The 25,609-nt window shown below is 45.6% G+C and overlaps 1 protein-coding gene across 2 annotated transcripts in view; it reads left to right on the top strand.

Annotated features, from left to right (window-relative positions):
* The window catches only part of TRIM46 (tripartite motif containing 46), a 242,380-nt gene extending 222,312 nt beyond the window's left edge, over positions 1-20,068 (top strand). For both annotated transcript variants that reach the window (XM_069650138.1, XM_069650139.1), the window contains exon 10: positions 12,283-20,068. In XM_069650138.1, coding sequence (XP_069506239.1) covers positions 12,283-12,658 — 376 coding nt within the window. In that variant the 3' untranslated portion in view covers positions 12,659-20,068. The remainder of the gene's footprint in view (positions 1-12,282) is intronic.
* Positions 20,069-25,609: the final 5,541 nt, after the last annotated feature.

Below are 25,609 nucleotides of genomic sequence, written 5' to 3'. Positions count from 1 at the left end.
GGATGGGAAATTATGAAGGGCTTGCGACCCATACAAATGCCCGAAGAATGTGGGAAATCTGCTGCAATGTGTTGGCCACCTATGAGTTGTACAAGATCCAAATAGATAATGTGAGGAAAGTCAACTTTCAAGGATGGTGAAAATGTCACATTGTCTGGGCTACAATTAGGATTGAGTGTGACTTTGGGGGTCAGGCATGCCCACACACTAAGTGGAGGAAGCAGTATACAGGGGATTCCCCCGGAATCCTCCTCACACTTGCCAACCCGATATGGCTTTTGAGAACAGGTACGAATGATATGCAACCTTTATTCCCCAGTTAGGGAAATTGGAGTCCGGATGGGGTCCCTGGGATGCCCAACCTCTCCTATGGCCACGTAGGGTTGTACTCTACCACTCACCCATGATACTATTTTCTCCTTTCCAAGGTGAGCGTTGAACAGCATTAATACAGTGCTAGTCAGACAAATAAAGTATTGCATGCCTCATTTGTTTCCTTTGGCTGGAGAAACCATCCTAGAAGACCCCAATCAGGTCACAGAAGAGGTCCAGCATTCATTAATGCAGTTTAGCAGTGATTGAAAGTCAGAGACCCGAAGAGCAAGTGTTTGCACAAAAACATTACATGTACATGGCACATGCAGATTCTCACAGGTCCCCACTCCAGGCCAGGAGGAGAATCTTTCAATACTCACTAAACTGCAATTGACACATGGCACAAGAGGAACTCCACACCCTGAGTCAGGAATTGTTCTGTGGGCCATGTGGCTTCAACATTACTGTGGTCAAGGTTTTTTTTGTATCCCTGGGCTATTTAGTAAAAAGGGTAATTGAATCCTGTTACTCTGTAAGGGAAACTGACATTACCACCTGGGGAGTCAAAAGGGGAAAGCCAGGTACATCGGATAATAATCACATAGAAATGAGGCCTAGCCAATCCAAGATCTAAACAGAGAGAGGCTGAAGAGACACCAATCAGGGGGCTTACTGAGTGGGTGGGCAGGATAATCATGAGTACTATATAACACCACAGCCGAATGCTCAGATACATACAGTTCAGGCCTCAGACCTGGAAGCAAGATGAGATAAGACGGGGCCATGACAAGAGCATGAGAGAAAGCAGCACGCCTGTTTCTCAGACACTGGCTAAGACCAGGGACAAAGGAGAGGAAAGTGTTGCAACTCTGCTGAGGGCTATATCTCAGAGCCTGGCCGGACCCAGAGAACTGTAAGGAAAGCTACACACCTACAAGGCTGAATACCATGGCCCAGGATAATGACTTGAAGCTTGTGGATGAGAATCACAGTCTTACAAATACCCTACGCAAGGCAGAAGAAATACTTGCTTGTAGGCAGGCGTGTGTCAAGGTAACACTCTAAAGCAAGAGGGAGGAGTTGTGTCCAAGGTTATATCCTATGCAAGGGGAGAGGAAATATCTGCTGTTGGGAGAATGGCAAGAATCAAGCATGGCACCACATCCCTTGGATTCACAAGTCAGGCACTGGGTGCTAAATCCCAGGGACTGGGGATGAGGAAGAGTGATCAGTGCTCTATCCCTTTAAGTCTTGCACCAAAAGATGAGTTGAACACTATACATCTCTCAAGACTCTTTGTTAGATTAGAGAACTCTGACAAGGCTAGGAAGTCCTTTAGAAAGACCCTTTTACTGTTTGAGTAAACACCAAGATGCATTCTCCCAACCTCATTCTGTTGTGTTGAGCTTGAAGGATTCCAGGTGAGAGGCATTTCTTCATGAAGCCCAGTAAAAAGCAGTGAAGGGAACATCCCTTCTAGCAGCCGCTCGTTGATGTACACTGATGGTACTCCAGGATAAAGTAGATCATATAAGACTTGGGCTTAACCCTTTGGACTAGGGCTTTTAGACTAACAGCCAACCAAGACAGCAACTTTCAACCAATGCCTAAGTTATCAAAAACTTTCACCCTAAACAGGACATTACTTTCATACAGGAATAGAAGAATCAGCCATCTGGAAAATACACAAGCTACTTGCAGTCAAACGCCGGGAGGCCAACTACTTCCATGCCAATAGCAAAGAAACAATGACTTCTAGCCAAGAGGAGAAAAAAGACCAACTGTACTCAAAGCAGAGAAGGAAACCAACGCATTCAGACATCGAGAAATCAACTCAGCCCGGACAAAATTTGCCTATCAAAAACGTCCATACAATAAAGAAGAGATCAACCACTTCTAGCCAAGAAAAGTGTCCAATCACTTCCATCCAAGAGCAGAGGCCACCCACGTATATCCAAAAGCAGGTTCACCAACCACATGCCAATTTTCAGAGTGAAAAAAAACATTTTCAGGGGAGAGCAGGGACCAAGTTCTTCTGGCTGACAGTTGGTAGAGCATCCACTTCCTGCTAAGTGCAATGTAGACAACCTGTTCTAGATGAGAAAGAGGCAAACACCCCGCACATGAGCTGGGAGACCATCCTTGATTAACCAAGAGCAGATAAACCACCATCTTTTTAACTAACAACAGAGAGACAAATCCCTTCCAAATAGTTGCACAAACACGTACAATCCTAAAGTAGCCCAGAGGGCCCAACCATTTCCAGCAAAGAGGAGAGGCACCAACCACTTCCAGACAAGAGAACACAGAGCATTCATTTCCTAATAAAAGAAGAGAGACCAAGGTCAGCCAAGACACGCTGACCAATTACAGATAAGAACCAGGGTTAATCATGTCCAGCAAGTATCCAAGCTGATTCACTGGTGGATGAGCAAAGATATTGACAATTTCCACATAAGTGAACAGGGGAAAAAACTGAGGTCAATAATGAGAATGTATTGAATCTCCACTTGAAACTGAAACTGGGAGAGCAATCAGTTAAGGTCGCAATGCTCTACAAATATGTTGACAAAGCAATCCAGGCCAATCGATGCACAACAATAACTTTTCAGGTATTCCACTGCAGAAAATTGAGCAGGCTTACCAACCAATCAAGGACACATAGGTGAAATGAACAGGATCCACCAATGCCAACCAAAAGGTCCATTCTTGTCAAAGATGACCATAGTGCATAACAACAGATGAGTACAGGCCAAGAGAATCCAAAGAAAAAGAGAAACGCATATCCAGCTATATTCGTTGAATGGACATCCCCACTCGCCAATACTAACGGAGCCAAGTAAGATGGACTGATATACATGATCAGTCTGATCTATAGAAAATAGAGCTACCGCTCTGACAATTCAAAACAACAGTAAATCAGACATTTTACCAGGATGTACAGTCCATATATGTTTGTATTTTATTTAAATGTTTTATTGGTTAATACAGTATAAACCTTTAACATTATTCCATCAAGTACTAAAAAGTACACTTCACTCATATACACTCAAAGCCCAGAGTATTGCAATTATCTACTGGTTTCCCAAAGTTGCATCTTCCAATAATTTAATGGCCGCAATTGTTACACCAAAGTTCTCTGATGACATTATCCCCTCCCACCACATCTCATCTGATATTGGGTAATAGCATTGCTAATAAGCACCCAAAAGCCTCCCCCGCACATCTCTTAAAGCTGGACATGAGATCATTAGATGCTTAATCATCTCCACACTATCATTACACCCACAGTGTCGGCATCTGACTTCTTTCCCATCAATTTGTTTTCTCATCAGTCTAACCTCTCCAGTAGGGAGGATATTGAGTCTAGTTCTTATAAGTAAATCTCAAAAATAGGCCGATGGACATTTTTTTTTGATAGTTTAACAACACATTCGGTTTCTTTATTTCCCAGATGAAGTTATTGCACAATTGGTATTTATTTCTTTGATCCATGGTATCTTGACAGCCAATCTGAAATGACTTCTTCATTTTAAGGGGGTTTGTCTTCAACATCTCCTCTTCAATAAATGTTTCTGTCAAAAAAGTATTACATCATTCTTTCCAATCATTTAAATATTTGTCATGGCCCCTGGATGGATTATTTAGAATGACAAAGGGTATCGGAGGGCAATCCATTATACATTTCCGATATATGGAAATAGTTTTCCACATCACTGAAGATAGCAGAGAATACAATCTCAATACAAATCTAATCCTACATCTCGGGAGAGAGTTTGGCAGCCTCAGGACCTTTCTCCAAAAATAACCTTCGCAAACACCCCACACCTTCCAGGACAGATTTATCAGACCCTCAGCTCCGTAAGCAAGGACTGCCACCACCTTTTGCTTATAGAACGTTAGGATGGGCATCATAGAGTAAGTCCTTTATCGGTTATGTATTGCTCTTCCCTGGTTTGCAAGCCTAACCAGCTTATCTCTCATTAGCTGGTAATGGCCTGACTCATTTACATTTTTATTTATTTTTACTCCCAGGTAGATAATTGAGTTGACTATTTCCAGCTTTTGGTTATTCAGAAACCATGCATTCGGTTCGGCCCTCTTCTTAGTAACACAAGCTGACTCCATGATCAATATTTTTGATTTCTTAACATTCGCCTTCATAAGATTTTCTTCCAGAAAGCATTGAAATGTGTTCAAACGTCTTTGTGAGACAATCAGTGTCTGGTCAATAAAGACCAAATCGTCCATGTATAATATCTACGGGACACTTCTTTCATTCATTTTTGGTGGAAAAGCTTGTGTTTGTTTTTGGGACTCTCCCATGTCTATCATATGCAGGACAAACAGCAGAGGTGCTAGCACACAACCCTGCTTAATACCACAATATGTAGGGATCTTGCTTGAAAGAAAACCTTCTCTTGTTAAACAGATCTGAATTGAAGTGTCCATATATAGTGCTTGCATTGCTTCCATCAATGTTTTTGGGCAATCCCATAATTCAAGTTTTCTCTATAGACGATTGCGGCAGACGGCATCAAAAGCCTGCTCAAGGTCAATAAAACATAAGTAGGTTTGTGATTTAGTATCGATTGACCTCTGTTTCAGCAGATTCAATATGAAAATATTCAGGGCTGTGTCCACACCCAGGAGGAAGGCCGTTTGCCTTGGATCTAATATACCAACTGAGCTTGCCCAACGCTTTAGGTCTCTCAGCTATTTGCGGGCCCGTTTTTAGCTCCTTCCCTATTCCCATTGAGCCCTATGGGGACTCAAATGGGAATGGGGAATGGTTTCCAGAATGGGGACTTATCGGGTCCACCAAGGTAGGAATGACCGGTAAGTCCCCATACCGAGAACCCAGACCCGGTATGCAGTATGGGGGTAACCATGGCGCTAATAGCACCATGGCTACCTCCATACTCTTAATGAGGCCCAGTGTCTCTCCCTGTTCATTCAACGCAGTCTATTGTTTGTTTCCTGCCAAAGCTTCAGCCATCCAGGACCAATCATACAGCTTCTCTCTGGCCTGCTGTTTAGTTTTCAGTGATTTCAATTGGTTTCTTGAATTGTCAATTGTGAAATTAAGGTCTCTACCCTCTTTCTTGTAAGCTTCATCTTCCAGTTGTTTTTCCTTTTGGAAGTCACCGCTTCTCGATTTACCAGAGGATTTAAGAACTTTTATCCTTTCCTTAGATATTTTTTCAGGATTTAGCCATTTATCCTTTCCACACTTGCCATCATCTGGAATGTCGTAGTCCTCATTTGATCTTCTAAGGTCAGTCTCACCCATTCTCACTGCTGCTCTTTTTCCGATTTCCCTAGGATTATCCCTACTATTCTCGTCTCTCAGGGTATAACCTAATAGGGCTATTTTCCCTCGAGCTTCCATCAATGTTTCTTTAATCACCTGTGATTCCAAATGCAACGTGGCCCAGTCCATTCTATCCTCAGTTACAAATTCAACTATCTTTATGTCTTCTGAGAGTATGAACCTAGTCGCAGGGATTTGTTGGAAAAATGTTATCACCTGCTCTCTGTTCAGAATTAGTCTTTTAGGTTCTCGCACTGTTCTTTCCAAGTTTATCATAAATCTAGTTCCCTCATTTCTTATCTCCAGACCTTTCCTTTTCAAGTGGGGTCGGGTTTCCTTTTGGTTACTCAACTGCCTATTTCCCGGACAGGCTTTGTTCTTTGTTTGTATCCTATGTTTTGTTTTTTGTTCTTGAGTGTGTTCAGGGCTCTTTCTACAGATCTTCCTTTTTTTTCAAAAAGTTTTAAACTGGACCGCCTTGTCGGACCTCTTATTTGGTACCTTTATTTTCTCCTTCTCTTTGTAACAGTCATGTACTTCATAATTTTGTTTCCTTTTATTCTTTGCTTTGAGATCGGACATCTGTCCTTTGGTCATCATGTTATGGACTTTTTCCTCTATTTTCTCCCATTCTGAGTCACTTAAATTACTCCAGTCTTCTTCAGCTTTATTGTCTTCTATCAGCTGTACTAGGTGACTCAGATCAGCTTCACAGTCGTCTAAATCAGAGTGTCATTCATCACAAGCTTTATTTTACATGGCTTTCCTTGTATTTCAGTATGAGCTTTCGTTGCACAGTGTATAGGTTCTGTAGTTAACAGAGACTTCATATTCCTTAAAAAGACCCTTGTGCCATTTAATTTCCTTTTAGCTGGCTGTTTCATATTTTTAGATTTTTTCAGATCTTTTAACTTGGTCAGGCCGACCTGACCTTGATCTTTAATATTTTTATTTGGTAACTTCGTCTTTCCTGCACCTTGGAAAATTGAAAAGCTAGATGGAGTCTGGGAGACTTTCCCCTTTTGATTTGCCGGGTCTATGCCCAGTATTTCAGGACACCCTCTTGGCAATTTTTATATTACAGGATCTAAAGGAGGGGCTTGAATTGTCTCCTTCTCCTTTGTTAGATCAATTTCCGGCTGAGAATGTCCTGCAGCTATCTTCTCTACCTGACCAGTCTGCAGATGACTTAGATCAGCTTTTTGAGACAATGTCTCATCCACTTACAGTCTTCTACGTCTGCCTCAATTAGAGAGTTCTTGTCATTCCATTCACTCCTGGCCAAATCACACAGCCGATTTTGCCATGTGTTTGTCAGTTCTGCTTCTTTGTCTAAGCGTTGCTCCAAGGTCTTCATGAAGCATTCTACTTCTTGCAATTTTGCCGTGGCCATTACATTTCCCGATTGGAGGTCCTGAAGTGACGAATGTATACTCTCATAGACTTTTAGAAATGGGGCCATGGATATTGCTAATGCTGCCATCATTGTGCTATGCACATGCACAATATTGTTGTTTTGGTTCTTATTTAATGCGTCTTCACCTCTGGGATCTTGGTCTTTATTTGTATTGTTGTTGTCCTGATTTTGGCTATTGAAAGCCCTCCCTTGAGTCCTGGTTGACTTGTTTGTATAGAGCTTTCTTGCTGGTATTGTTACACCTGGGGTTAACAACCTGGGGGTCGGCGGACCAACTTGTAATACCCCCCTCCCCATCTCGTCTCAACTCTCATGGGGGAGGATGTCATGATTTGACCATCTAATGCCGCAATTTTTTCTGTAATAAATGATAGACTCTGACATTTTTCTCTGGCTATTTTCCCATTTAGGGCAGTTATGTCTTGCAGTAGTTTTTCCACCAATGTTGAATTTGGTATCCTTCCCAGTACTTTGTTATTTAACTGAGTTTCAAATATGTTGAAGTCTTTATTTTGGTCATTTCCACCTTGCTCCTCCAAATCAAATAACATGTCATTTTGAGAGTGCGCTGCACAAGCCCTCTCGTCCTTTGCATACAGGGCTTCTAAATCCGAGAGGGGAGCCAGACCGTTTTGAGGGGAAGACCTAGTTTCATCAACTAACTCCGTACCTGTTGCATTTAGGTGTTGCCAAGACGGACAACCAGTCTCACTGCTGTTCGAGACCGTGGTACACGACCCAGGGCAGATTGTCCCATTTGGGCAGTCCCAGACCTTTCCCTACTGATTTACTGTCGGCTCTTGAGAGGGCACCCTACTTTTAGGTTGTCTACATTGCACTTATTTTACTTCCCATCTTCCAGCTCATGGATTTTCCATTCAGGGGGAGTCATGGGAGGAGCAATGTATGGTGCAGATGATATCACCTTCTGTATTGGTCGCACTTGCTCGTTTTCTTTTTATGTTTGCATATCAGTCGTAATGTTCTTTCCAATGTTTTCAATCAATGGGTTTTGCAGAAGCAGTTGATCTTGTTTACTTTGATCCTTTATAAGCTCTTCCAACCCTTGCCCATCAGGAGGGTTTGATTCCCCAGGAAGAGAGCTCCACTTGTTTGGCAGAGAAGCAGAGCATCTGATGTGTTTGCTTCAATATTTGCCAGGCCAGATGTGTTCCCAACTACATTTACAGTCACTGGTGTTTTTGTCATTTTAATCGCTTTCATGTGCGCCAACTTGGTACATTCACATTCAGAATCTGGCATGATAAATACAGAGTCATCCGATGATCCCACTGCCTCTCTACTTTGAGGCTCCATATTTCTATCGACCCTCGTTTTACCGGCTTGAGCCTCCAGGGGCAACAAGCCCTGCGGCTTCCGGTGCTTCAGCTCACCCGCACTAGAATGTTCATGGGTTGGGAACAACAGCCGTGACTGCTTGAGCAGTTTTGAACAAGCAGGAAGGACAGGGGGGACAGCTGGAGCCAGCGTCAGCATTGAATATAATCTTTGCCTTAGTTACGAATTCTAGTACCCGCCATTTCCTTTATCAACTCTCCCTGGGCGGGGTTTAGATCGATCGTCCCCATCTTCAGCGTCGTGCAGCTCCTGTGGTGCGTGAACAACCGCAAACCCCCAGGAACACAAGGAAACAACACTTGTGCACCACTTCTGCTCCGCTACCGTGGTAGGGGTGCAGTCAGCCAGCTCCTCACGTTAAAGGGCCGGTATATTATTCCAACCAGCAAAGTTCAGTGAAACGCCAAATGGAACGCCGGTCCATAAATGCCCTTTAAATGGGGACTAGGTGATCACATGCAAAGGAATCAGTCGATACAGGGCCATAGAAAAAAGAGACGCCAAACAGAGGTAAATGGATCTGGGGTAGAAGATGCAAAAGTATAGAATGGATCAGTTCAGCCGGTTTATAATGAAAAGAGACCAACAGGATTCTGGTAACAATTGTTTATCCAGTGCATGGTACGAGCAGTTCAACCAATGCATGGCCACAAAGGTATAAGAATGAACACCTGCTGAGGGGGTTCTTTGTGTTGCTTGTGCCCAAAATCATCCTTGTGTGCACAAGGTCTGTGCTGATTGCATTCTTTCTTCTTATCTCAGTGTATGATGCAGAACTATCTACATTATGTTGCTCATGTGTATGCTACAACCATTACAGGGATGTGAATTATTGCATGTAGTTACACCTCTAATGGGGTATGTCACAGAAAACAAAGGACAGGTAAGGCTTCAGTTATGCAAATCATTTTTGTACACACTGTTATTGACTGTATAACACTCACTCTAGCAAAAAGAACACCATTTCCCTTCATGAGGTTACCTGTCCTAGGTAGCGCTGTTGCAACGCCTATCTGAGAGGGATAGGAAGAGGTAAACTGACCCGACTACTACAATGGATTTGATACAGGTTATCATTACTAGCTATGCAAATGGTAATAAAAAGAGTAGTAAAAAAACATTTGGGATGTGTGTTCCCATACTCTTTCAAGCAGTTCACGTGGGACTGGGTTCATGAAGAGCAATTTATGTGCTTGATCCGTCCAAGGATCTAATTTAATAAAACAATACTGGAGAGGAGACGGCTAGTGCATATTGCCTCTCTGTATGAACATTAGACTTGAGGATTGTGCAAATCTGTATTCCACTTGCATTTACTACAATAGATTGCAGTTGTCCCTCTTAGGTATTCACAAAATCTAATTGCAGAGAAGTATAGTAAATGCAACTAAGACTTATTCTCCTAATTAAAAGGTGATAGTCTGTATACTATTCATTTTAAGTGATTTAAAGTGCACACATTAGGAACCAAATAATCTCTTAGTAAGTCTCAATTCCAAGGCCATTTTTAACTGGACGTGATTTTGTTTCTGGTTTACCAGGTATGAGCAAATAGCAATGTCCCATGGGACGCGAAGGGTATTTTGGTGTGTGGGTGTTCCAGAGTTGGAAGCCTGGAGGGAGACCCACCATTCTTCTCAGGTTATGTGATTGGATATAGCAGTGCTGGGTTTCAGGGCTGTGGCACATCTAAGAGGTTCTGTGCTGTGGAAACTGGCTGGAATCTTGCAGGGGGAGGAGGGGGAGGCTGTGTCAGAGAAGCATTTGTTAGTGAGACAGAACACCACGCCCTAACTAGCTGGGTCTTAGTATTAATGTGATAGTGTCTCTTTTCTTTGACACACATAGGGTGTCCAGGCAGAGATCTGGACCTTCAGGATATGGATATGTTGTCATTCTAGGAGGATTGAGTGCAGTAAATTGGCACAGTGCGTTTTAGCACTAAATAGTGTGTTTTTTGTGATTTCATGGACCATGGTTTCCAGCTTGTATCGCTGCCCTCTGTCATTGAGGGAGGGCCTGGACCTTTCAATTGAGGGTCTTCATCTCCCTGTGGTCTTTTGACATCTGATAATAAGAGTGAGACTCAGAACTGCATGACCCCTCAGACAGGCTCAGAATTATCAGTCTTGTGATATCTTGTGCTTGGATGTTTCCCAGAGTGTGATCACTATTGTTTGGTATTGTGTCTAGTTCAGAATGCTGATATGTTTGTATCAAGGTTGTGGTGTTAATTGATGGAGCTGTGCAACCATTGAGTTTCCCACTTGCATATGCTATATAGGATCTCCTGGGCCATATACTTTGGGGTGAGTAGCTATTTTTTTAACATAAACATTAGAGTTTCACCCAAGACTCTAAAGCATGCATCTTACCTAATTACGAACAGCTTTGATTCTGAAATAAGGGGCATAGAAAAGACCAACCTGCATGCCCCCCAAAAGTGGCACAGACACAGCACCACAAGAAAAAAGGGATATAACCATAAGACCAGTTCCTACAAGAACAGGTCACCCCTGATGTAGAGGATGGATCTAATATGTTTTCCCATAGTCTGGTTTTGCCAAAGCCTGTTTTCTCTGACCTGGCTATGGCGCTGCAGGAGAACAACATTCTTGCGCCCGCTCCCCCTCCACGTTCTCCTCCAATGAGGGGAAACCTCATTACACCTGTAATCACTGCAACCCCCCCACCTCCATTTTCTGAAATGGGGGGCATGTCCACAATCTCCGGTCTCTTAGCATTGTCCTCTCTGTTAACTCGTGCAGCTCTGTCTCCCTTCCGTGTGCCTCCCCTCGCCTCATCCTCCTGTGCTTTTCTCACCTGCCCCCCTTCCTACTTAACTCACTCTTTTGGGTGCCTGTGCTACCAGTACCACCCTACTTCTACACGTGCTTACCCGGCATGCGCTAAATCTGTTTTGGGAAAAGGGCAGTGACGGTAGAGCGTTTGTCCGAAAATGTACACATCACATTCATTTGGAACAATTTACAAATGCAAATCCAAGGGCTCTGCATCTCCACCTTCATTGAAGCATTCTCCTTGAAGATCTGTCAATTTGCATAGGACTGAAACAGGTTGGGATAATTTTAAATACACTCAGATGGGTTTGAATTCAAAAGTGCTCTCGCAAATTTGAGAAAGCATAATTTTTGTATTTGTTTTTATTTGTACTCGAGTTATACATGTTTTTGTTTGAAGCTGAAGGTAGAGGAATGGGAGAAAGTGAGATAGGTCTTATACATAAATTGATTGTTAGACCTGAGATGGGCAACACTGAATAAAATATACGCAATTGGTTGCAAAAACATCTTGCTTATGATGGCACCTGCTGGGAATGTAAAATGAGTAATGGGAACTATGTTGTTTTAAACCGATACCAAGAGTTTTGAAAGGCAACAATGGAGTGATTTGTGTCTACCATTTAGCGCAGACTCCCCATTGGACTTGGGGAATACTTCAGAAGAGATGGAGGTTTTCCTGATAGGTGGTGTTACTTGGTCAGCCCTGGCCTTAGTTAGGTTGCCTCAGATAGCATCGATGTGGACCTGAGCAGTGTGGGCATGGAAAAGAAGTGCATTACCTCTTCTGTGAGAATGCACATTGAAGTAGAATAGGATTGGAGGGAGTGTTGTGGTCGGGAGGGCACATATTGTTGGTTTTTTCTGGGCACTTGGCCTGCAATTTCTAAAAGAAGATGTTTCTGAGGTCTATGCATAGGGTTTGGGAGTTTTGGGTGGTGGTTTGCAAGCTCGTCATCCTTTGGAAAAGCTTTTCTGTTTAGTGATTCTTCGCCGCTTCTTGTCGTGAAAGGATCTATTTGGTTTGAATACGGTTGGTGTCTGCTTGACTGCTGATCTGTCTCCTTTATTTGTAGGTGTGACCCCGACAGTGGACACGACAGCGGAGCCGAAGATGCCACAGTTGACACATCACCCCCATACTCCTTCCTAACCATAGGCATGGGCAAGATCCTCCTGTCGCATGGGTCGTCCTTCACCTCACGCGACCCGAATGGTTGCACCGTTCCTCTGCCTCCCCGTATTGGCATCTGCCTGGACTATGAGCGCAGCAAAGTCAGCTTCTACGATGCAGTGTCCTTCCGTAGTCTGTGGGAGAGCAGCGTGGACTGCTCCGGGCCAGTCTGTCCTGCCTTTTGCTTCATCGGGGGAGGGGCACTGCACCTGCAGGAGCTGGTGACCAACAAACAGGAGCGCAGAGTGACTATAGGGGGATTTTCCAAAACGGACTGACCCACCCCTCAGTTCACCAACTAGATTGGAAGGTGACACCTCTCATGCAGACTCGCTGGTTCAGAGGCTTGCAGGTGCAAGAAAATGAAGGACCATTGGACTAGCGGAGAGACCAGAGGGCATCCGTGGTGCTGGAGCAGAGTTAGTGGTTCCGAGCTACCTTTGCACATGTCACTTGTGATAGAAAAGGATGCAGATGGAACTCTGTCAAAGCTGGAACTTTGCATTTATGGGCCTGGCCTCCAACATGGGGGAGGAGCTTCCTGAGATCAGGGTGGCATAAGGAAATACACATAGATGACAATCTCATTCTACTCCAGAGCAGAATGCCCTGCACCTGCCCACGTACATAATACACAGGAATGAGGATGAAAGTGTTCATGGGAGAACAACAGTGGATGGTTACTGTATGCTGCCCACTGGTATGTCACCTAATATTGGGCTACCGTAGGGTTCTCGGTTAAGATGCGTGGCCTGCTCCTGGGGTGTTGAAAAAGCTACCCATGGCCCGTGAGAGGGCCAGGCGATTTCATGGGACTGAATTCTATCGCGAGGGCTGGAATCCTACCTCAGAGCCTTCAAAGATACTCCTCTTCATGAGGCCTTTCCCTCGTCCCCACAGACCTCCAACATGGCACTTGCACATACCCTCGAGGCCACTCGTCACAGAGAAGAGGTATCTCATCCTTTGACCTTCATCCACCAGTGTGACAGGTCTATGTCCAATTCAGAATGTGTGTGTTAGGCAAAGTCTTGGTGTCTTGTTGTATGTCACATTTTGTTATGAATGAGAGCACACGTGAAAACACATGCAATCAGAGACCACGCACGGAGAACGCACGTGCACGCGCACACACAGACACACACACACACTTACACTTGGAGAATGTACACACAATCAAAGAACAAAAAGAGCCAAGGAATTTATATACATATTACAAGAAAGCTACATTATGCATTGATTTGAAAAATACACTCACAAACATAGAGACAGAGAGCGGGGTGACCGAATAGATATGCACAAACACAACCAGATAATACTCGTGCAACCTAAGTATCAGACAACACATTGTAGCATGTTGACAACCAATCCCGAAGACTTGGAACGTGGCTAGATTTCACAAACCCTCCTGTGCACTAGCTGGACAATCCCGGACCTTCTCAGCTAGGAGATGTCACCCTACTTCTGATTAGCAATTGCATGGTAATCTTACCCCCAGGGGCAGATGTCAGACATTCTGCAGATAACATGAGATTTCTGTGCTTTACTAGTCTGGATTCCAGAAGCTGAACACAATGCAGTAGTCAAATTATGATGGACAAGTGTGTCTTCACAATTAGCCACATCCTATAATGTTAAAGCTTGATTTCCGGTCTGGCAACGACGTGCCACACTCTAGAGTTATGTTGTAGTGTCCCTCTTGCAGTTAACTGGTACTGATACGTATGAATCGCTAATATGTGATTTCACTGACGGACATTACAGAGCGTTGCTTTTCATTGCGGTCAAAACACTGAAAAACACAGGTTTCTTTTTAATTGGTGGGGGTCCTCCCCCCAAACTGTCTAATTTTCCACCCTTATAAATCCACCCCAACCCCATCCCGAAACATTTGAACCCTTTACCCCACTACCCTTTATATATTTATTTAATGCTTTCAGTGTTTTCCGGTGTTAGAGTCCACTCTGTTATTTATGTACCACTCGGTAATGTTTCGAGGTTCCATGTGTTAAAATCGTGGCAAAAATGGCAATTTAGACAAAGAATTGCTGCACAAAGGCTGTGGTTTTGCCACCACATTCCATGTAAAGGATGCGGGGGACACCCCTACAGCCCCCGCTCCCATTAAATGGTATAATGGGGTACACCTTTACCAGGTCAAACCACAGCATTTTTGCCGCCATTTTTTGTAAAGGTGATATTTTTTGACACGATTTTATTACTGCATACCGTTTTCGATATACTGACTGGGTACCGTATGAGTCATGTAGTTAGGAAAGGTACTCAACATACTTGCAATAGCTGGTTACCTGTATTGGAGATAAAGGCCTTCAGTAGCTTTAAGCACAAACTCTTCTGCGACACCGACATTCAAGATTCCTGGAGATTTGGCAGTTGTCTGCGTAGCCACACTATCCATGCACAATCCTGCTCCTAGATATAGAACCTCAAAATGCAGCGATGTACCATTGCAAGCATCTCTTCAGATTCCTTATCTGCATCTAAAGTCTCCTGGAATCTGAAGGTGGAATGTCTTTGATTGAACTTATAATGTCGGGGATCACAGGTCCTATAGCTGAATAAACCCTTAGGGAGTGTTTTGGGGAGAAGCAGAGTAGCATTTATATCAAGGTAAGGGATTGTATTGCTTTGTTTAAACTGAGAGAATGGTGAAGGCAATTCCTCTAGCAGCCACGGATTTGCTCAGATGAACAAGTAACCAACCTTTCGTAGAATCCTTATTTAGGAAATTAACTCTTCTCTGGCTGGGTCCATCATCCATTTCTCTCGCAGCATCCCGTCTAGGAACGGACCCTCTACCGCAAACCTATCTACCATCATTGGCAACTTGATGGCTTACCTTCTGGTAGGGCAAATTCTCTCTGGCTTGGAACTTAAGGGTGGCTTCTCTCTCCTCCAGCTTGAAACCAGTTTATGAGTCCAAAAGGTGTTTGTCTTCACCTTTCCATGTGATGTTTAGACGAAAGGATGGGCACTTAATAATCAGCCACTGTCGTCCATAACACAATTGCTCGCATTCTGGTGGGGCAGACCATCTACATCCCCGTTGAGTGACAGCCATGTGAAATACACGCAGGGCGTGGTCCACCTGGGGAGTGCACTGTTAGAGGTGCAGCTTTCAACAGCTGCGAAGAACGTTTTCCACAAATGCATTACAGTCAGCGGTGGACTGACCTATAGGGAACTCTGGAGATTTCCCGGTAGGCCTCTGCACTCTGGACCTCTTTTGTGTGGCATTTCCCAATGTTCCCATAGGAAAAGGCTTGGTCTTACTGAACATGTGTAATATGGGGCCACTTTGAAAATGAGTTCCAGGGCCTCTTTTGGTTCCCAGTCCACCCCCGATTACAGTCTTCACTACCCAATGAATTCTAGCCAAGTACACTTCCTGGGGATCCCCTTACATTGTTTTTCTTTCTGCAACTGTCGGAATACTGTGCCTAGCCCTAGAACTGAGGCATCCATTTTTATATTGAAGATCACTAGGGCTATGATTTGCCAATTAGGCTACCTTTGAAGGTCTCTTGGGTGCAACTCTTCCTATTTGTCATCGGCAGTGTACCATTCCTGTTTAGGTCTCTCAGTTGGGCATTCTGTAATACCTGTGGCCATTAAGCCCCTTTCCTGTACACCATTAAGTGAGGGGTTTTCTTTAGCCTGCACTAGGCAGAGGTATCATTTGTCAATATTTGTCATCGGTCTATGACCCCCCCTGCTACTAGTTAACATTTTCCTGCTTATATTATGGTTCCTGATAGAAGAACGTGCCTTAGGACATTTGTCATGTGATAGAAGTCACCGTCCATGAAGTGACCGTGCACTGAGTTGTCACGCAGGCAAGTCTCTGTATAACGCCCAGTCCTTTGTTAAATCGGCTTCACCTGTCTTCGGAACATGGCAGTGGACATTTCGAGCGCATAATGGGCAATTGTAAACCAAAACCACCACTATGCCCTGGTGACTTCTGTTTTGTCATGTGCCTGTACAAAAATGTGCCCCAGCTTGAAGCCGTTTGTTATTTCTTTATTGTGTAGTCACTATGCCAGGTGAAACCGGTCGAGCATGCAGTCTGTTGTAGCACCACCAAGAGGGAGCAATGGCTTGTTTTATAGAGATACAGATTCTAGAATGCATCAGAGTATTCTCTTGGTGCCCGGGTCTCAACAGAGTTTTGAAACTGTTAAATTGGAGAGCCTCACAAAATGGCCACCGAAATGAGAATGAGGCACAGAACCTTTACCCACTTTGCCTTGTTGCTGCCAGTCGCCCTGTCTGAGAGGCATCACGCCGGCTAACAAGCACAACGTCTCTGCTGTTAGCGTGCCAAATTTGCATACTGTGCTTTTCTGCGAAAGGTAGCAGCACTGGGGAGACGGAAAGAGAATGGGGACAGTAGGACACTGTTTGTGGCTCCTGCTGGTTCTGCAGTCTACCCTCCCCGCCCCCCAGGCAGCAGGGCTATGCAAAGCCATAAGCAATGAACAGGGTCGGACTGGGGATTCAAATTGGCGTTGGCACCAATTAAAAAGTGTCCCACAGTCGCAGTAGCACTGATCTAAACCTCTAGCTGCCTCGTCAAGTAACTCAACAAACGTGACCAATGTGACGAAAAAACTGTCCCACACGTGCATCTTGGCCGTCCACTTCCAGCATTGCCCTATAGGCCAGTGAAGGGCAGGCAGTCCATGACCTGGCTCTTCTCAGTATCACCCTTTCGGGCACTCTTTTTGACAATATCCGTGGGTTTCCATAGCATTATGCCATCTTGGCAGTCTCTTATTCGATCTGAGAGTCAAAATTCTGAATCTTCCTCCAAATTTGATGGTTTAAAACCCAGTAAAATTGCTCAAATAGCACTATCTGGTTGACTTCTGCCCGGCCATTAACAAGGCTGCGCTTCCATCACTGGTCTAACATTTGCTACTGCTGGTTAAAGGGTGAAATGGTTACATCTGGACAGCAGGGTTTTGGGGGGAGAACCCCAATAAAAAAATAATAATAATCATTCTTTGGGAATGGGTGTTTTCAATGGCAAAAACGTGGTTTTCGGGGGAACCCCCAATTAAAAAAAAAATTGTTATACAGGTTTTCGATGGAAAGTGGTATTAAACCACATTAGATGAAAAAGAAATGTGGTGGAAAACATTTGATGGAAAATCTATTCAATGAAAAAAATTCGATGGAAAAACTAGTAACCGATGATGGCGGACACTCGCAGATTGTCTTTCATACACTGTCTTTCAAACATACGGAGAGTATATGTAAGTCTGCGGAGCCCCCATAGTAATCCATAACTGAATAAGTGAGTACCGTCTAGATCATCTGTCCCTCTTTGTATTGGCCTGGCCGGAGAGCAAGCTTTCGGCCCGTCTCCCGCTTTCTGATCTTGGAAGTCTAGTATTTTTCTCTCCTGAGTCATGACCCAGCTCCTCGTTTTGGAGAACTTAGTCGTGTCCTTGTTACACACTCATATTCGTCGTCTCTCGGCCTTCTTCGGCTGCGAGCTCTATGTAGCTCGATCTTTCTATGTCCAACCTTAAAAGACCTCGCCTCATGCCACTTCCAGTTCCATTCTTTCAGCTCCAGCTCGTATGGGACGGTGGCATGCAAACCTTCCCAGACTCCTAGGAGCTTTGACTCAAGGGGCCCTCTTTGGCTCCAGCTATGGATGCATGACTCTCTTCCCTGCTAGAAATAAAAGGCTGGAGTGGGGGTGCCCAATTTGGAACCAACTATCTTCTCCAGGCAACTTTTTGCTCTCTGGGTACGCTGCTCCTGAGTGATACTTTGGTATCTGATACCACCACCGTGTTGTGTTTTCCAGCAACTAGGTTGAGCAGCTTCCCTTTTTCCATTTTGAATGTTCGCGGGATCCTTCCCATCACCAGCTTTACTATGTATTCCTTCCTCGATGGGTTTAATGTGCGTTGTCTTAAATGATAATATAATTGACGCATTTCGTATTTTTATAAAACTAGGATTCCCTCAATTTACACAGACACCGGAGATGAGGCAAAGGAGATCAGATCATTTGTCTGAGAACATCCTGTGTCGTCACGTGGGGGAAGTATTGATCAGAACTTTGGTCTTTGGGTTTCACAGTCTTCAGCTTAAAAACATTAGGTTTTTCTTTGGTGTTTCATGCGGATTCCTCCTGTTTTGAAACACGCTAGTAATTCCTGTTTTTACCCCGTTTAGAGGTACTCGGAATCAGTGTTGGAGTAATGAAGGGCTTAGCCTGCCTTCCTGGATTGAAACATGTGACTGCAGGTTGCACAAACCGATCCAAGGCGAGAGCTTACATCTCTGTAACTATCTTACCACTTTGGGGTCACCTACCAAGGATCATCTTACCAAAGTGTCTAATTCTCAGGTTCTAAACCCCACCCCTGCTGCCTTCTCCTCTTCTTACAGTGCTCTCCACTTCACTCTCTAGCCTGCCATGCCCTGAGCCGCTTGCTGGGTCCACTTCTATGTGTCCTTTCTTCTCAAGCTCATTTTATGTCCCCTTCAGCAGCTTGGACATTGGGGCATCTGCAGCCTGGGTAGGGATGCCTCTTCTCCTGTGCTCGCGTCCGGTGAGCAGCTTCCTCTCTGCTCCACACTGAACATCCTCCAGGCTAGTGGATCCTTCTGGGAGGGTTTGACACCTTGCTTGGTTGTTCTTCTTTTATTTTTTATTGACTTTGGCCAATCAGAACTTTTGAAACACGAGACTGCGCCATAGTGTTTTGCTGATCGCTCTTCATACCTTTGCACCACATGCTCATCCCAGTATTTCCCTTAGAGCTCTCTCTAAGGCGTGACTGACTCTTCTTCTTCTCAGTACTGCTACTACTATGTACATGACACATGTACATGGGATAGCAAGGCAAAGAGGGTTAGGTCAGGGGGATTGATGGGAAGTATACTGCGTTCTCCCTGTATATTTGTCCATAATCCCAAAAGGGGGTTCCCTCCCCATGGGATCTCCCGCTGAGTAACACCCCCAGGGGGGCTATTGGGTAGCGGACTAACCTACTTGACCTCATGGGAAGGGGCTCCCCCTTTGAGAGAAGTGACAACATCCAAGGATTCATCACAGGTGTACATACTTTGTCAGAGAATACACACAAGTGCACAGACTCAGAGAATGCAGACACACACACATTCTGTACAGAACCATAGCACACACACACACAGTCAGAACTCTTACACATATATTCAGACCATATACAAACACAATCCTTATGTACATATGCACAGAATACACAGAAAGTGCACGCCCATACAGTCAGAGAACACAAAAACATGGCTATACACACACAACCAAATGTGTGTGCATGCACATATCAGTTTGGCCTCTTGCACAGCACTCGTGCTGGAATGAAGCTGTTTTAATGGCAGGGAGTACAGGAACAAGGCTTAGAATGGAACACAGAAGGGGTGATAGAGAAAAGGAAATCAGGAGTGATGGATACTCAAAGAAGGATTTGATGAAAAATGTGAAATGGGAAGATTATAAGCAAAATAAGAGGATGACTCACTTCAAAAAAGGTAGACTTGCCTGACCGGGAACCCCTGCCCTCCTCCCCTTCTCTTCTTGCCCTCAAATCTTGTTTGAGCTCATCCAGACTTTTTCTCTCTCTCTCTCTCTCTCTCTCTCTCTCTCTCTCTCTCTCTCTCTCTCTCTCTCTCTCTCTCTCTCTCTCTCTCTCTCTCTCTCTCTCTCTCTCTCTCTCTCTCTCTCTCTCTCTCTCTCTCTCTCTCTCTCTCTCTCTCTCTCTCTCTCTCTCTCTCTCTCTCTCTCTCTCTCTCTCTCTCTCTCTCTCTCTCTCTCTCTCTCTCTCTCTCTCTCTCTCTCTCTCTCTCTCTCTCTCTCTCTCTCTCTCTCTCTCTCTCTCTCCTCCCCCCCGCCCCCCCCGCCATGTGAATGGTAATTAGATTAGGCTATTCCCAGATCTAGAATGCAGAGTAAATGCTTCCCCTGGCCTTAGGGATGGAGCTCTGCATGGCCCTGAATGCATAGATTACCACGAACCCCTCCTTGCTTGGGGGTGCATTAAACAGGCCCAACGCGTTCACTTACCCTCGCCCTACCTTCAGAGCAATTTTTAAGAAGTCTCTAGGAATGCTACAACAAGGGGAGCTTGGTCCTAAAGCATCAAATGCAGCTAGATTTGAATGAGATGGGGTGAGCACCCCAAAATAGCACCTCGCTTTTGGTAGCATAAGTCCTTGCACCGGCTCTGCCTTCATTATGCAGGTGCCTACCCAATTACAATGTGAGGCCCCTGCAATGCCTGACTCTGGATCTGACTAGGAATGCTTTCATTCTGGATTGTTGTGTTTTAGATCTGCATGGGCTGACCTGGGGTTCCTCCGACTGTCCAACCCTGGCTGGGATACAGGGTGTCTGTGGCATACACTGAGTGAGTCTGGGGACGTCAGGTACTCACAATATCCTACTTTAGGCAAGCAAGTCAGGATGAAGGTCCCTCAGGCGGGCTTGTGCTGGTTTAGGCTGCAGGGTGTCTCTAGCTGACACTAGGTCAGGTCTAAAGGCTTTTCCATCTCACACAGACTCGGACTCGGCGAAATGGAAGGTTTTATTCACCTCATCCATGGCATGATGCAGTCTGTGTAGTCCATACCTTCAGCGCCTTGACCTCAGAGTACCTCGGACTGGGGATGCCCATTTCATCCTGGATTCAATGGAGGATGTCTCTGTCCCACAATGGGCATATGGAAGGTCTCTATCTGAGATTGGTCGTTTCTGTGCACTCTGATGTGACTTGACTCTGGACTTTGCTGACTCACATCGTCTGTCCTGCATTACCCCAAGCTATCTTAACACTGGCGGTAATGGAGGCTCTCCCTAGCTCATGGCAGATGAGAAGGAGGGTGTCTCTGGCATCTATAGGCTGAGACTCAGGCTGCCTCTGGCTCCGAATAAGGATACCCCCTAGCTTTGGAGCGGGGTGGCGGCACCCCACTGGAAGATTCTGGAGCGAGACGGACTGAGCTGTGGCGGGCATGGTATCCTGGCGTAGTCTTGTTCACCCATGATGTTCACTGTGGCCCCAGAGTCGATCATAAATTGAAATTGGCAATTCGCCATCTTGAGCGGGATCTGCGGGGCCTCCCTGGCCTCTTTGTTGTCGAGGATGAGGTTCACGAACTCATCCTGGTCGTAGTGGTCCTGCGGCGCGTAGTAGGCCGCCGCCTGGTCGTCTTGGCAGAGGGTTTCCGGCCTGTATTCTGCAGGCGGGTTGTCGTATTCGTCTGTGAAATGTCTGGGCTGTTCGGCCTGGTCATACGGAGGGGCATATCCTGCCGCTAGGTATTCGTCCATCGCACGAACGTAACGCCTCTGGCCGAGGCCCTGTTGATATGGTCTCGGCTGGCTGTATTGCAGGGGTTGCGGGCGGAACGGCATTCTGGGGGCCGCCTGGGGCCGCATCGGTGGAAATGGTACGCCCTCCCTGCAAACGGAGTGAAAGTGTCCTTCTCTCCCGCAGTTGGTACATCGCTGGGACAGGGCTGGGCAAGACCCTGAGTGGGGGAAGGACATCCCGCAGCGGTAGCACTGTCTTTGCAGACGCGGGGTTGACATCGACGGGGCAATCGGTGGTCTATATGGCTGAGGGCCCCTGTCGCCTTGACGGGGGGGCAGTATGGCGGCCACGAATTCCCCTGAGTCCACTTTCGCGTTGTTGGAATGGCCCATGGCTGAGGCCTGCGCATCCACCCTCTCGTGGATGCGGGCGAGTTCACTGACCTCGGGCATGGTGAGCGGTTTCTTGAGGAGCTGTTTCTTGAGTGCGGGGGAGAGGCATCCCTCGATCACCCTCAGCCGGATAGCTTCCTCTAACGAGAACGCATCAAATTGGCAGTTCGCCCCTTTCACCCGTAGACGTGTGATGAATTCGTCGACGGTCTCTTGCGGGAGTTGGGTGCATTGATTGAACAGGTATCTTTCATAGTCCCGATTGACTTCGATGATAAGCAGTTTGTCCAAAGCGCCGATCAGCTTGGGAAAAGTGTCCTGGTCTGTGGGCGGAATGGCCTTGACGACCGTTTTGATCTCTCCCCCTACCAGGTTAAGGAAAATGTCTCTCATATTGGGGGAGTCCCCGTCGCCGGAACCTCTCACGAAGTGTCGAAAATCGTCCATCCAGTCGGTCCATCTGGGGCCTTTGGTGGCCTGAGGAGTCATAGTGAACGGCGGGGGCAGTCGTAGTTGAATCGACTTCGCCACCCGTGGCAGTTGAGGCGAGCCCTGGCTGGACCCCGGGTTGGAGGTGCTCATGGCGCCTGGGAGAGAAGGCCCACGGGTGCGCGGGCGGGGTCGCTTCCGCGGAGGTTCGACGGAGGAGGTCCGGCAAGGCGGATTCGGCGGAGTGCCGTGTTGCGCGGAGGTGGAGCAGGAGGAGGGGGCTCGCTGGATCGGCCACCACAGGCGGACTGCCGTAGGAGGAGGACTCCGGTGCGCGGGAGAGATCCTCGTCGCCAAATGTTGCCTAGGGATCTAGGCCCAAATGAAGGACGCACACACGGAGAGATAAGAGGAACTTCTTTATTCTTTCACAACCAAACTGGAACTGGCACTCGCAGCGCACGTGCCCCATAACCCCCTTGCCCAGTCAAACTCCGCCTTTACAACGGAGGGGGCTCACGAGCGTTAACCCCTTGAGTCCCGGGTAACAGTCATTAGCTCACAATGGCTAAGCGATGTGTGTCACTAGCTGGCACTAGCCAACGATGACACAGACTTACAGATCCAAGTCCTTATTACCAAATCAACTCTTCTGTCTACGTCAAGGACCCAACACTGCTCCTCTGGATGGACGCCGTGCTCCACATGTGCCCTTTAGACTGGATGCTGCACCTATTCCGCTGCTGTATGCACAGACGCTGTTTTGTTAATTACGATTTAAAATATTGCCAACCAGAGCCTGGCTTCTTTATCATTGAAAATAAAAAGGAAGTGCAATGAGATCAAACAAAAAAAAAACACCATGTAGGCCCCAACAACGAGACAATCCCCACTTTGTAGTGTAGGAATTCTTCTCTAATTAGGCAACTGCTCAGCATGCGCAAAAGCTCATGGTGCCACCTCACACATCCCAATACTTTAAGAACTCAGCAGCGGTCTGGAGACGACCTTTTCTTGTCCTGCCATCTTGTGTTTTTCAACGTTATGACTTCTTTATTACGAGTAGGGTGTTTAACCACAGTGGTCCTCTGCCTCCACTCTCAAATTTGGTCTAGGAAAATTCAGGGATACCTTTTCAAAATAAACAGCGTGGGAAAGGAAGTGCATTGGGACAATCCTCTGCTTCTATTTGAACTAAACATTTTCCTCTTACCCAGTGGTCAAAGTGTAGGTAAAGAAGTAGTGGAAATATGTTCCCTGCTGGCCCGCCCCCTCCCATGTGCAATCCAAACCCCCAAACACACCTGTGAGCTTAGGGCCCCTTAGGAACGTGCATGCAATGGATGGGTTGATACAGAATAACTCTGAGTCCAAATAACCGAACCAACTCAGGGAGATGGCAAAGTACTGTTTTATTAACAATTATCTAAAACAGGGAGTTACAACAGACATCAACAGACGTACGCTCGATTTCTCTCGCAGCAATCTTTTCCCAAAACAAAGGTGATATATCAAAAATACGTCAGAGGTGACGCCATACTATGTGGAAAATAATAGAAAACCTACTAAGTATTGGGATTGGCTAACGGGAGACATCTAAGTATATTATCTATAGGGACTAGGATTGTGATTGGCTGCCCACAAAGGTGGACAGTATATGCATACCTCTAAAACATATAATCTTCAGAGAAAGTACATACAAGGTTTCTAATGGTTTTCAAACTATAAGGTCCTTCGTTATATGGACCACTTAAATTGGTTGGCACGCTTGTGCCAGGTCTGGAGCATTCAGTTCACTTAGCAGCATGTAAGCCCAGACCAAGGTGCAGGGAGATGAGGCATGACACTACCTCCGCAGCCAACTAGCCCAGTATCTCTCATCACCCATGCCTTCTGCCATGAAGATTGTCTTTGAACTTGGCCTTGCAAACGTATACTTGTCTTCAGAATACATGTGAGTGCAAGCGCTCACTATTGTGCTATGGGACTCCAAGTACAAACTCTATATTTCCATCCTTGGCCTACGTGACAGGACACCACAATTTGGTCCATTTTGCAGGTTTTAAATGCTCCAAATGAATAAAACTTAGCACTCTTGGTGTTCTTTATCTGCACCTTAACAAGATGATTCATACTTCACACATTTGCACCTTTCCAGAATAGATAACTGACCTTGGCTGATTCAATCTTGACTTCAGGCCAGACAGCCTTGCCATGCAGCTCCACGATTCAGGTTGTTCTTGCTGCAACACAATTTTCCCTTTCCTCTTCATGGGTCCTGGCTTACTAAATACACAATACTGATGTCCAGCTCCTATATAATGGCGGCTATGTCTGCATTCTATTTACTACGTATAGCCAGCTTCTATGATGACTTAGTCTACCTTGTGTTTCAGCATCTGTACAATTATTGAACGGCTAATTCTTTGCGTGCGCATGTAATCTTCTTTTTCATACTTGATTCTTTACTTTGTAATTAGTTTCTGTAGGATCCATACATCCTCTTCAGCTAGTATCTCAGGGCGTTGTTTTATTTTTCTTGTGACAGCACCAGCTTCTTTCCTTGCTCTTTTTCATATTCCTTCAGGGAGTTCCTCCCATAGGTTGTCACCACATCGGGTATACATTTGATAGGGTTTGTCACAATGGGTATCTTCTTTCAAACACACGCTGCAGTATTGGCACAACTGCTGGGGTCACACACGGCACAATCTTAGATCTCCAACATATGGGGGGGAGGGAGGCCAGGGATTCCTGCAGAGGCACCCAGCTGCTCCTCTAAGCCTGCCGTTTTAGGGACTTTTCAGTGCAGTGCACTGAAGTGCAAGTTTCAACTTCTTCCTACACTTTTATTTTAAAAGTAAACCATTCCAGAACGGTTTATTTTTAAAATAAAAGTATAGGAACAGTAAAACTCAATTTAATAAAGTAGAGGAGCACTGCTCCCATCCACTTCCACCCACTTCGACCACTGCTCTTACCTGCCACCTATAGAAGATCCTGAGAAACCTTCCTCAGAAAAAATGCTGCTTTTGCATTCTAAAAATATATATCAGCTGGCCTGTGAATT

The sequence above is a fragment of the Ambystoma mexicanum genome, chromosome 1p (genome assembly GCF_040938575.1).
Source record: "Ambystoma mexicanum isolate Mex_15411 chromosome 1p, UKY_AmexF1_1, whole genome shotgun sequence".
NCBI classification, from domain to species: Eukaryota; Metazoa; Chordata; class Amphibia; order Caudata; family Ambystomatidae; genus Ambystoma; species Ambystoma mexicanum.
Note: the sequence above shows the minus strand (reverse complement) of the source record. Positions and strands in the feature narration are given on the sequence as shown.